Source organism: Opisthocomus hoazin, chromosome 17 (genome assembly GCF_030867145.1).
Source record: "Opisthocomus hoazin isolate bOpiHoa1 chromosome 17, bOpiHoa1.hap1, whole genome shotgun sequence".
NCBI lineage: Eukaryota > Metazoa > Chordata > Aves > Opisthocomiformes > Opisthocomidae > Opisthocomus > Opisthocomus hoazin.
In genome coordinates, this window is record NC_134430.1 from 4,918,069 (window position 1) to 4,931,066 (window position 12,998).

At 51.8% G+C, this 12,998-nt stretch overlaps 1 protein-coding gene across 10 annotated transcripts in view; it reads left to right on the plus strand.

The window, feature by feature from the left end:
- The window catches only part of PHACTR4 (phosphatase and actin regulator 4), a 72,583-nt gene that overhangs the window by 47,265 nt on the left and 12,320 nt on the right, over positions 1-12,998 (plus strand). For 7 of the 10 annotated variants that reach the window (XM_075437764.1, XM_075437768.1, XM_075437766.1 and 4 more), the window contains 2 exons: positions 9,757-9,933; positions 10,374-10,454. In XM_075437764.1, coding sequence (XP_075293879.1) covers positions 9,757-9,933; positions 10,374-10,454 — 258 coding nt within the window. Of the gene's footprint in view, positions 1-265; positions 570-2,944; positions 3,647-9,372; positions 9,396-9,756; positions 9,934-10,373; positions 10,455-12,998 lie in introns of those variants that run through there. The other 3 variants (XM_075437763.1, XM_075437770.1, XM_075437762.1) reach the window with 3 other exon arrangements.

A 12,998-nucleotide genomic window follows, 5' to 3' on the forward strand; every position in this document is an offset into this window, starting at 1 on the left:
CCCGTTTGGGAGGTGAAACCACTCCGTGCATTGGCGCGTGTGGTTTCTCCAAGCCCTTCCTCGAGCAGAACACCCCGGTCTCCCTCTCTCCTCGCTCCCAGGTTTTCTCTCTTCTTGCTAAACTTGATGCGAGGAAGGAGCGAGGGGTGTTGATGATTTGGATTATGCAGCTAAGTGGCTGGAGCGTGGCTGGCTGTCTCCTCCCCTTCCTGAGCTTCGGCCCTAGCCAGCTCGGCTCTGGAATGACAGGCATTCCTGCGTGAAGCGAGCTGGCATGGACGCCGATTTATGAGAATTAAGTGCCCGGCCGTGGGGTACGGGGAGAACAGGACCTGCGCTGAACCGTCGGGCACCCGCGCCGTTGTCTGAGAGTTGGCAGCCACCTCGCGCGCCAGGCTCTTTCCCGGTCCGAAGCGTGGATTTATCATTTTAAAGGACTAAAGTGCTCTCAGGGTAGACTTTTTTCCCCCCCCCACTCCTCCTCCCGCCTCTCCTCCCGGAGAGCTGCTTAGAAAAGAATCTGATGGGGCAGCCGCACTTCTCGAGACCGGTAAATCCAGCTGCTTTTGGTGAGTAATGGAGGGCAAGGGAGACGGAGGAAACTTTGGGGCTGCGGCAGGGCAGGACTGCAGGTGAAACAGAGGAGTCGGGAGCAGTGGAATGCGGGGCTTGTGTAACCTGCACCCTGGTCGGGAGCTGGGAAGAGAAACCAGAGAAATAACTCCGTTTCCTTCCTTTCCCTTACTCATGTCACACGCAGTCGCTGTGCAACATGTTCTGCTGATCTTCGGGACAGGCTCCGAGCTGTGGTTTTTAGGGATAGCGGCCGTCTTGCATGGTCGGTTCCGGGACACGAGCTTTGAAGGCGCTTGGACAGCGGTAGAATTCACCGGGAGTCGGGCAGGAGCCAGCCCTGATAGTCTGCCCGCACCAGAGCTCCCCAGAACTGCCTCCTTGTGCGGGGTGACACCCAGCTTTTTGGGGCAGCGGTAGTAGTTTTGGGGGGAGAAGGGGCTTGGCAGTCACCTTCCGGCTTGTTTCCTCTCTGCTCTGCGAGGTGTCTCGGTAACACAACCTCTCCCCAAGTCCTGGAAGCGGCGCTGAGTCCGGCCGGCTCTGTGTAGCTCAGCCTTATCTCCAGGTCTTCGGTGCTGTTCCCGGCGCTGGGACCGCGGCGCACGGGCTGTAAGAGGAGACTTCACCCATCCTGCCGTTCCCTTTTATCTCCTCCCGACTCGCTGTCAGCTCTCTGGGCTGAGGCGCTGACTCTCATCTGTACAGTGGAATTCTCTGATTTTTAGAGAAACACTTGACAGCTGCACATGGAGAGCTCCCTGAGATACAGATTATTTTTTTTTCATTCTTTTTCACTTTTATAACTTTGAACCTACCAAGTATTTTTAGGGCTCAGGTTAAACCAGTGATGCTCTCTTCCCCACCCCAGGTTCAATCCAGCTAGTCTTGTTCAAGAGCTGCTAAAAATAAGTGGTATTGAGAGAGTGGAAGGGAGAACTAAAACTTCAGTCTTCATCGTACTGTCAGTGGAGATTAACAGCATCTTCTCCTTGGATTTGTGTGCTGTGAGAAACTGGCCTGTTCGGTCTTGGGCTCTTTCTCCTGTCAAGCACCAGAGACGGTGATAGTTTTGAGGAGAGAGGGCTCCTTTGGTGTAATGACATTGTCCTTTGCCGGAGACTGGAGGCCAGCAGACCTGATGTTTCCACGAATGGTCGTTTGCTATCTGAAGTCTTTATTCATGGCACAGCTTGCATAGTGTCCGCTGAATAAACTGTGAACTTGAAGAGATGGTTCTGGAGTTAACTTTGGCAGGATGCTGTTGAAAAGAAAAGTCTTGTGAAGATTATGGTGGTTAGAAATGTGCAAAAGACGGGGAAGCCGAGGGCTGGGACTACTGGAGACTGTTTTGTGACCAGTTTTTCATTGCTTTAAGGTCAGGATTCACATCTTCCCTGGACGGTTCAGGAAATGTACACGGAATTTGTAAAGCTGTTGTAGGAGGCTAGAAACATTTACCTAAAGTGCTTTTTTGATACTTTAACCTTAACAGTATTTCCCTCAAGAGAGTCTGTTTGCTTTTTGAGTTGTAGCTGTTTGCTTGAAAGCTTTTTGGACTCTAAACTGCTCTGCCCGGCACAATAAAGCTGAAAACCAGGGAGCTGTATTCTTCTCCAGCCTGTGCATCAGCACTGTTTTGGCAACGGGAGGGTTTGTTGCGGTCCCGCAGCGTGAGGATCCCGCGCAGGCTCGGTGTTGCGAGGCAGTCGGTCCCGCTGCAGTGTAAAACATCCTTCTGGAGGTACCGGGCTGCCCGGTGTGTGATGAGCAGCCACGTCCTCAGCAGAAGTACCTGCTGCACCTCTGGGGCTTGCGAGAGCAGAGTGTCGGGTGCCTGTGTAACCTGGGACAGTGGAGGTGATGAAGCGAAAGCGTGCAGAGCTGCTGCCTGGCGTTGAAGTGCCTAATTTGTCGGGGTGGGTTTTAACTCTCAGCTGAGCGTTTTTCATTGCCTCTTGGTGTAGTGAAGCCTGGCTGCTGCAGTTCTGTCTGGTTGTGAGCCTCGAGGCTATGACTGTGAGACAGAAATGCCCGGTGAGCTCCTTGCGAACAGAAACTCTGGGGATTTGTGGAAATCCTGTAGTAACTACTGCGATAAGAGATGGATCAGGTTCTGGGTGAACTGGGGTTTGCAGATGGAAAGAATCTGGCGCAGGCTCATGATTTACACGCTATGCGGGTCCTGTTACAAAGCAAAATACTGCTCCTTTCTTGTTTCTTTTGTGAGGATGTCTCTTAATGAAGATACAGTTTGACAGATCTGAAGAGCGCTGGGGTAAACAGCCTCTTGTAGCGCGGGCAGTGGCGAGCTGCATCTTCTTTTGGAGCCGAAGTCTGCTCCACCAACCCCGGGACGCCTGCAGAGAGATTTCGGGGAGAAAAGCAGCATGTTCTCAGTCTTTTCCTCACAACTTCAGTCTGCAGTCCTGTCCTGGGGCTCACTCACCCTGCATCCTTAAAGGATTGGGCAGTTTTCTTTGAGAACCCTGGAAATCAATAGTTTCCCTCCCGGGCATATAGCAATACAATATGGATTGTCAGCATCTGGGATGCAGTTCTTTGATTTCTTCACAGCCTTCGGTCATGCTTTGTTAGGGTCTCTAACTCGGATCTTGAAGTGATTTTTGGCTTATGTAATGGTGTGCCAGTTAAAAGCAAAATAGAACTTCTCCATAGCCGTGCTGGCTTTTGATGATGTGTGGCCTGAGTTAAAATGGTTTAAAAATTCACCGGGACTAATTCTGCGATGACCTACACTAGATGCACCTTGGGTTTAATTTTTTCTAATGCTGTGCATCAGAGGTGCCACTATCTCGTGTACTGTTGCAAGTACCTTCCCCGTGAGGGATGATCCTTTATGAAAGAAATGCTTTTTGGTTAGTCGTGTTGGTACCTGAGGTCTCTACTGTGCCTTTTTTCTAGTCCATTGCTGTGTGAAAGGACGTTCTGGGGCTTCATCTGTGAAGATGGGGGTTAGCTGTACGTGTTGACATGATGGCTTTTCCTCTCTTGGACCATGGTGTGACCATTAAACCATTGCATTTCTATGCTGCCAGTTCCTAAAGGTCGGGTAGGTGGCTGCTTGCTGTTGTGAGTGTCCTGTGTGCCTGGCAATGGTGTGAACATGTGTGGCATTTTTAATTGACCCCATGGATCCTGGCTCTGCTGGTTTGACCCACTGAGAGCAGTGGTAGAAGTGAAAGTTCTACCATCTTTAACAGGAATGGCAGCCCCAAGCCTGACGAAAGCTTTGGGAGCAGATGACACATGCAGCGCCACAGCCACTCGCTGACGGCGTGACGAGCTTGGAAACCGACTGCCAGAATCCAGCTTCTTCCACTGAAATGGGAAAGAATTTCAATGAACTCAATGAAAATGAGCTACTTTACAGCGGTAGCTCAACACCACCCACGTTCTTGCACAACGGTTTGCACCTAACACAAGGTGCGGTGGGAGAAGAGCTTTTTTCCGCCTGCATTTTAACAGCGAGACTGGAGTGGAAATGTGTGTAGCAGTCTGCAGGGGGAGGGTTTGAGAGACCAGCTGGCCGGGCGTGCTGATGGAGAACGGCGTCCCTGGCTGCCTGGCACTGCTGGAGCTTTCTGCCGCCTTGTGTCTCCAGGCTGTGCCAATTTTGTGACGTTTCCCTAGACTATTTCAGTCTAAACATTTTGGGCCAACAACAAATCTGCTGTTTAAACAGCTCAGATTCACCTGCTTGCTTTGGTGGAACAGGATGAGGATGTGTGAAGAGTTTCAGAGAAGATCTGAGATGGCAGCAGGCTCCGGTGGGGAAGCTGGGAGATGGCAGCCAGGGCACGGCTCCGTGCCCGGACCGGCTGGGCCCTGCAGGTCTGTCCCGGGCACAGCAGGTTGGGTGCTCCAGGCCACCTACTCCAGCAGAAGCGCTTGCCTGGCGCAATGTGCTGAAGTTGGCAGTGGATGTTTTATTCTGGAGGAGTTCTCAGCCGGGGCAGTGCGTTGGGCAGGGCGTGCTGGTGTCAGGGTGGGCACTGCGGGGCCGTGCCTGTGTCAGGGTCGCTTTGCCGAAGCGGGTACGTCATGGACGTTCTTGCAGAGAGGCTGAATGAGGTCGTGCTTTGGCATGGGGACACGTTAGGGACCTGCTTATTGGAAAGCTCTTGACCTCCTAAAGAGGAATCCGCTGGGTTCACCTAGGCCTGCATGACTTCATTTAACCTTTTTCGTGAGCTTCAGATGGGTTTTCCAGCCTGGCACCACGGCGCGGGAGAGGCTGGTCGCTTGGACACAGGCTTGCCGTGCAGGTGAGCAGCCTTGGTGCTGCACGAGGGCCGGGGTGGGCGAGGGCATCAGCTCCCTGGTGCTTCTCACCCTTCCTTTGAGGTCTGGTTCCCCTTTTTTTCCCCCCATTTCTTTCCCCAAGCATTGCGCTGTGGTTCCTTTGTGGTTTCCCAGTGCAGGACTCGGATAAGGAGGGGTTTCTGCCTGGCGTTGCGAAGCGGTTTGGGGACCCTTCTCTGCCTTGTAGAGCAGAGCGAGAGGAGGCGCAGAGGATCCACCTTGCTGAGGCTCCCTGCACAGTGAGGGCAGCTTGGGCACAAAATGTCCTCTCTGCACCATTTCATGGCAACTGGGGCTGGGAATGGGCTGGGAATGGAAGGGAAGGTCCTTTTCCAAGGGAGTGTGAGTGCTATCTAATGTGAACAATCACTGAACAATGAGGTTATTTAAAACACAGATCAGTAAAGCACACCTACAGCTGCTCATCCACCCGCTAATTAGCAGCAAATGTAATTCATAATTGCATCACAACAGGCTGTTTTAAATGTCTGTGTCGGTGTGGTAATTATGGAGGGTAAAAGGAAGAGTGCTGTGGAGGGGCATTACCAGCTCTCCTGTGACAGCCGGTGCTGCGGCGCTGGACAGACTGAATCCCTTTTTGTATCGGGGAAGGGAAATTATTTGCATGATGCCAGTTTGCCCAGTGGGCTGCGGTGGTCTTGGGGTGTTCACACTGCTCAGTAAACATATATGGAGTTTTATTCTACACCAAGCAAAAGAGGTGGTGAAAATGATTTGGACTGTGGGTTTGTGCTGTGAAGAGGTACATGGTGTGCCTGTCCCCCCCTCTTGTGTGGCTGTTTTTAAACTCAGAACTGATTATAAACCGGCAAACCCGAGTGCTTTCTTGTTGGGCCAGACCTGCTGCGCAGCACGAGCCCACAAGCAGTCGATAGCACGGCCGATGGAGCCGCATGGCAGAGACGCAAGGACCGAGTTATTCGATATCGATGCCGAGTGTCATTGTGAAACCTGGCTTTTGTATTAACCTGCTTGATTGCAATTAGAGGCAGTCAGGCACCCGGTGTGGGACTCCACCCTGAGATGGTATTTGACAGCCAGAGCCGGACTGCAGGAGCTGCTGAAAGAGGTTCTTCCGCCTGGAATAAAACTCGTGCGGGCTCTCCCGCGCCCTCCCTGCTCTTCGCTGCCCCTGCTCTGGGGATATCGGGTGTCTCCTGCAGTTTCGGCTCATCTTGTCACATCCACGGCTCCTCCGTAGCTGCTCGGAGGCGGCTGTGGCGGGGGAGTGCTTGTCGCTCTCCCTCTAGTTGGAAACAGAGACATCGCAGCTTGCTGAGGTCTCTGTTGATCTGCAGACCTGATGGCCGAGTTTTCTTTTAATAACTTACTTTGCTTAGTGCAGCACTCTGTGACACCTTGGGTGGCAGACAGCATGTAAAGTACATTCCTAAGAGCAATTCAGGGGAGGGATATATGTACCCTCAGCAAGTTTGCTGATGACACCAAACTGGGAGGAGTGGTAGATACACCAGCAGGCTGTGCTGCCATTCAGCGTGACCTGGGCAGGCTGGAAAGTTGGGCAGAGAGGAACCTGATGAGGTTCAACAAGGGCAAATGCAGGGTCCTGCACCTGGGGAGGAACAACCCCAGGCATCAGTACAGGCTTGGGACAGACCTGCTGGAGAGCAGCTCTGTGGAGAGGGACCTGGGTGTCCTGGTGGATGACAGGGTGACCATGAGCCAGCAGTGTGCCCTGGGTGCCAAGAAAGCCAATGGGATCCTGGGGTGCATTCAGAGGAGTGTGGCCAGCAGGACGAGGGAGGTTCTCCTTCCCTTCTAGGCTGCCCTAGTGAGGCCCCATCTGCAGTACTGGGTCCAGTTCTGGGCTCCCCAGTTCAAGAAAGGTGAGGAGCTACTGGAGAGAGTCCAGCGGAGGGCTGCAAGGATGAGGAGGGGACTGGAGCATCTCTGCTACAAGGAGAGGCTGGGGGAGCTGGGCTTGTTCAGCCTGGAGAAGAGAAGGCTGAGAGGGGACCTTATCAATGTCTCTAAATATCTGCAGAGTGGGTGTCAGGAGGATGGGGCCAGACTCTTTCCAGTGGTGCCCAGCGACAGGACAAGGGGCAACGGGCACAAACTGAAGCAGAGGAAGCTCCAGCTGAAGATGAGGAAGAACTTCTTCCCTCTGAGGGTGACGGAGCCCTGGCCCAGGCTGCCCAGAGAGGCTGTGGAGTCTCCTTCTCTGGAGATATTCCAGCCCCGCCTGGACATGGTGCTGTGCAGCCTGCTCTGGGTGACCCACAGAGGGCCCTGCCAACCCCCACCATTCTGTGATTCTGTGATATGTGAAGTGAGCTTGGTACGACTGCCTTCGGCGCTGTTACTGCTGCTTGGAAAGGTGAGGGAAATGCCGTTGCGTGGCACTTGGGATCCAGATTCAGTCTGCAGCTTGTGCCTGGCAAGCAGGCTTGCCTGCCTGGTAAACTTTGGGAACGCTCTGTTGAACAAAGTGAATACTGCTTTTTAAAATTACATGTACAACTCCAGGGCTAATGTTCTAATCTCTGAAGAAAGTGCCTCTAAATGTCCAGACAATTCATCTTGGGTTTCTGGGAGCTTGAAATGCCTTTTTTTGTTGTCCCCACTTCCTCCCACCCTCGCTCCCAGCAGAAAATCACAGAACACAGCCGCAGAAAATCACAGATCGGTGCTGACATCTTGTACATTGCTTTCCACCCAGTTTCTCTCCTGTTGTGAAGCCAGAGTTTTTTTTGAAGAAGTGGCTCAGATGCTGGATTGATTTTGCTTTTTCAAATAAATGTTGGCTGGCATCAGCTTTTCACTGGTTCTGAGTGAGCTTTGTGTTAGGGGGCTGATTTAAAAAAACAAAACACACACCCACCAGAAAAACCCCACAACCAACAATCAAACAGAAAAACCTCATCAGCCATCACTGTGTGAAGTCTGGAGTCCTGCAAGTGAGAGCAAAGCAACCTGTACGGAGCTGGAAAGGTCATGCATTTTAGGTGAAGTCTCAAATGGCCACATTTAGGTTTGAAAAGCCTTCTTTCTTTTGTCCTACTGGTTAGCACAGTGGCATTTTCTTGCCACTCCAGCCTCTTAGCAACCCAGAGTCCTGGGCTGGCTTTCCTCTTCCTCCATCATTTGGTTGAAGACTGCACTTCTTGCAGGTGATCTAGATCCTCCTACTGAAATACTGTCTGGTTTCCCTGTGTTGCTGGTATGGCCTCTGTCACTCTGCTCTTCCCTGCCACTCAGTGATCTCCCGTTTCATTTGTGCTCAGACTGAAAAACCGGGGTCCGTCTGTCCTGCAGCATCGCACAGTGACAGCCTGTCCCCAGCCCAGCCGGCCTGAGGCTGCTTGGGAGCCCGTGGCTGGGGCTCCCCGGGCTTGGTGCTTCCCGGGCTCTGAAACCTCGTGCTAGGAAGCACTGCAGGGTTGCAGGTAGAGCTCCACCAAACAACTCGGGTTTTTCCTGTTTGTTTTTTTTTATTCCCCTGTCCTGAATCTGCTCTCCCCCGTGTTGACAGGAATCAGCCTTGTCACATCTGGCTCTGTATCCTTGGTGGATATTTGTAGGATATAACAGATACGTTATTAGCTCTTTGTCCTATGTGCAAAATAGCTTTCCCCTAAAATTCCTTTCCCAATCTCTTAGCCTCAGGAGATGGGATTCTTGGCTGAACTTTCTGCGTGGCCTGTGGGGTATTGTCTTTTCTGCAGGCACGTCATGCAGGCTTGTCTGAAGTTGACTGAAAGGTCTTTTGTGATCCCAGGAGGCTTGCAAAATCCAGAACGTTTGACTTAGAGGCTCAAAAAGCAAGAGGCGCGAGTGCAGTTTGTGACACGGCACCTCAGCCCGTCGTATGCGGCGTTTGGCAGGACTGCGTCGTCGGCCTGGGGGGGGTCGCGAGGCTGTCTTCTCCATACTGCGTGCTTTCAGAGCTCTGCGACGCAGCTTGGGTGCTCCTGTCTTTCGCAGTGCTGAAGCCAAGGGGTCCTCGGTCTGTAAATGAAGACCATGAAGCAGGCCACCAGCTGGCTTCACTTAGGTTGCGTGCGCTCTGATTTTTATTTTTTTGCAGGCATTGCTAGATTCTGCTGATTCTAAGTGTTCCCTTATGTTTCATCAAATACTCAGAAAACAGCAACGCCAGGCAAGCCAGCACAGTCAGTCTCCAGCTTAGCGTTTTGTGCTCTGGTTCTGCTTCGCAAATTGTTTCTTTATGAGCTTTTTTGTTGCAGCAAGCTGGGGTTTTTTTGCGTGTCCCTTCCCACCTCCGTGTCCTCCTTGTGGTGTTCTCCAGAGACTTCGAGTACAGTAGGTGGAGCGCAGGCCTGCATTGTGTTGCTTTCCTGTGTAGCTGTTGCTCTTGGCCAGCTTTGCTGGCCGTATTTATAGAGGGAGGCATCAGAGCGGCTGAGTTGTAGCACATGCAGCTGTTGTAATGGGCCTGGCAATTTCAGTGTGTGTCGACAGCCGTGAAAGTCGGCTCTGCAGTCTGGAAGGTATTAGTGCTCATGTAATTACTTGTGTCTAGCACCAGTTGCTTCCAGCTGAAGATGAGAAACTGCAGCAAAGTGATTTCTGTTCCTTGGGTGAAGCTGTGACGCTGCAAACCTTAAACTAATCCTTGTTTCATTCGAAAGCCTCTTCTCGGTTACCCTCTGCGCTGTTAACATTGGAAACCCCACTCGTGTCTCCCAAAGCTAACGCGAAATGCTGACGGGTTACGTGAAGGCATGGAGTCTTGCTACCTTCTTTGCATGAACGTGCGCCACTGTTTCCCGTGTGCAAGGGGCAGGCTGGTGGGAGATGGCAGCTGTTGTCTGCAGCACGAAGGTGACTTCTTTATTCTTTCCCGTGCAGCCGAAGAGGTGGATCACCCCCCAACTGACGCCGGCATGGGGGTAGATGTTTTGGAATCGGGTGACACCACACCTCCTACAAAGAGGAAGAGCAAGTTCTCAAGCTTTGGCAAGATCTTCAAACCCTGGAAGTGGAGGAAAAAGAAAAGCAGTGACAAATTTAAGGAGACTTCAGAAGGTAATCGGGGCTGGGCGGGAGTCCCTTCCTGCGCTTGGGAAACCTGCCATTAGCCGTCTGGCTAGTGAGAAGGGCTTGCTGTCACAAGCCTGGGCGCTGACACGCGTAAGGACCAAAACGTGACTGTGGTGATGGGCTGGCACCTGCAGTCTCTCCAGAAACACCTTGCCATGGAGCAGTAGTTTCAGACAAACAAATTCCTTTCTTGCAAGGAACCTCCCCAAGCAGCTGTGGGGAGAGGGAGGGTTTGCTCCACGATCACCAGTCTCGTGTGAAACACAGGCCTGGACGTGCAGTCCCTCCTCTTAATCCATGCGAAACCAGTGAAATTTGAAGCCCTTTTATTTCCTCCAGAGGATATCTTTAAAAAAGTGTCTCCTTGAACTTCTAGCTTACCCTGTTTTCTGAGTGCTTTTTTTTTTTTTTCAATTTAATACCAGTTTTAGAACGAAAGATTTCTATGCGAAAGCCAAGAGAGGAGCTGGTTAAAAGAGGGGTTCTGTTGGAAGACCCTGAGCAGGGTGAGTCTGCAAATGAACTTCTCCTCCTGTCTGTGTTCTGTGCAGCTGATCTTCCCCTGGCAAAACCTCACCCTTGCAGCCATACTTTTTTGGGAGACAAATGTAAGGGCTTCTCGCTAATGTGGTTCCTGTCTGTCTTGCCCTCTTCAGTGTGCTCTGTCGTCTGACTCTTGCACCTGGCAAGGAAGGCAGCCTGTTCAGTTAGGAGGATGTTGCTAAGAAAGCTCAATGCCGGTCTGGGACATCCTCCTGTCTGCTGCCAGCGGGGAGGGAAGGGGTGTTCTGTGTGTCACTTCCTGTCCTGTCCCTCTTGTACGTGTCCCGCTCCAGCCGCCTTGCCTTGTCCTGCTAAGCTCCTCCGTCACACTTGTGCTCACCACCTCCGGCTTGTGATCACGCTCCGGGCTGGACTCTAGCTGCCGCGGGAGAGCCGCTGACCTCGGAGCTCAGGTTCAAAGGCCTTAGGCTTGGACAAAGAAACCAGTTGATGACTTTTGAGCTGCCTGGATAGGGACATTTCCTCAAAGCATTATACACGAGATGCTTCGTGGTGTGGTGTCATAGTTAGTCATGGCTAAGCTTATCAAAGCTTGCCCTGCTGTCACAGAAGTCTTACCCCTTTTCTGTCACCCCTGATGTCTCTGAATTGGGGCCATCCTCCAAAAATAACTTCTCGGGCAGGTCAGTTCACCATCTAGTCGCCTGCCCGTGTGTTGGGTGCTGTGGGCTGAAGAAAGGGGGCAGGAACGCATGGTGGGAGAGCAGCCCACCCGTCTGGGTGGCAGCGTGGTCTCTGGCTTAGAGCGGTGTGTGATTGCACCTCAGAAGGCGTACCGGAGAGGCAGCTTTAACCTAATGCAAATTTCAGTGTTGTTCTAAGAAAAATGCAAAGTGGAGAAGTGGAGGTGAAAGAGTGGTTTGCAGACCAAACCACTGAAAGCAGAACTGAGAGGAAAAGTCTTAACACAGTTGTTTGCAGCTACACTGTAATGAAAGCCACCTATAACTACTCGAGGGTGTAAATGCTGGGCTGGAGGAAGAGTTCACTGGGGTACAAAAGCGTATGAGGTCACAGGATGAAACTGTGGCAGAGAGATCAAAGGCGTTGGGTAACAAACTTCCAGCTAGAGATGGCAGAGGAGAGATCTTCCGAGCTGTAAGGGTGTAACAGAAGCGTGGCTAAGAGATGGAATTATTTTCTGCTTTGAGTCATCTGATCTGGCATAAGAAACAGAAGATGGCTATAATCTGGACAAAGTGCAAGCCCAAGGTATGAGGGAGCCGTCAGGATTGTCAGGAGGGTTAGATTAGCAGGCGCGTTATCTTAATCGCTTCTAGGTGTTTAAGACACTTGGGCAGTCATAAGACGGTGGTGGGAGGTTATTGTATTTGCTTGCAGTTTCAAAATCTGCTCTTACAAGGTCAGTTAATTTTCTTAGGCAAGTTCTTAGGGGGGAAAAAAATGCTGGAAACCCTTTGAGACAAGTGAGCGAGGAGGTAGGGGAGAGGTACGGTGGAGGCGTTCAAACCCAGTGCAGCTGGGAGGGGAGGCCCTGCTGCTCTCTGGGCTGGTGGTCAGCAGGTTGTGCTGGACTCGCAGTAAGGAAAGAAGATAGCGTTGGACTGTCTCGACCTTGAAGGAGGGCACTGGAACTGAAGTTGAGAGTGAGATGGTGCGAGGAGGACATCAGGAGCATTCTGTGCGTGCTGCAGCTCTGTACCAGGGAAGGGCACGCGAGGTTTGAATGGTAAGGAGGGCGAGATTGTACTGTTTCTCTCCCTTGCTGAAAACTTCAGCTAGCCAGAGGCAATTGCTGCTATAAAAAGCTCCAGCTCATCTCTGGAGTTTTAGCCCTGGCTGGGGAGGGGACTTCCTCTTGTTGCTGTCTGTACTTCCTGCGTTTCGGGGAAGGGCAGCTACGCCAGCGAGGCAGAGCTGCCTTCCATCTCCTCTTAGGAACCAAGGCTGTTTTTTTCAGAAAAGAGAGCCTGGGGGGAGCTTTTGGCTTCTTGGCATCTTTGCTTCCAGCTTCTGAATAAGATCAGGTTAGGGCAGGGGAGGTAATACCTTGGGGGCGAGAGGAGAAGGGAAGAGGGCAGTGGAATGAATCATCAAAAATCAGAGCAACAGAGCATGCTGGGGTCTGACACCTGGGGGCTTCTGATGCCATATGCTGCGGTTGCTGGAGAGGTGGTAGGCTAAAAATGCTAAGGATTTTTAATCCAATTAGTGAGGTATCTATTCAAGTTTTCTTGAGTAAGAAAGCAATTAAAATGGGCAGTGCCCTGTTAGAGTGGATGCCAAGTCTGATTTGGGGAATAATATTATGAAGAGTTTGTCCTGTCAGGGCAATCACAGAGGCAGAGAATGGCTGAATATTTCCTCATCGTGACTAGGGCTCCAAGTGCTCTCAAAAGCATGGGCTGGGAGGAGGATGGGTTTTACGCCCAAAGAGGTCTTGCTTGTAACATTTGGGAAACTCCAAGCTAGAATCTGTAAAGGCAGAAGTAGTCAAGATGAACTATATCAGATTCTGGAGGTGC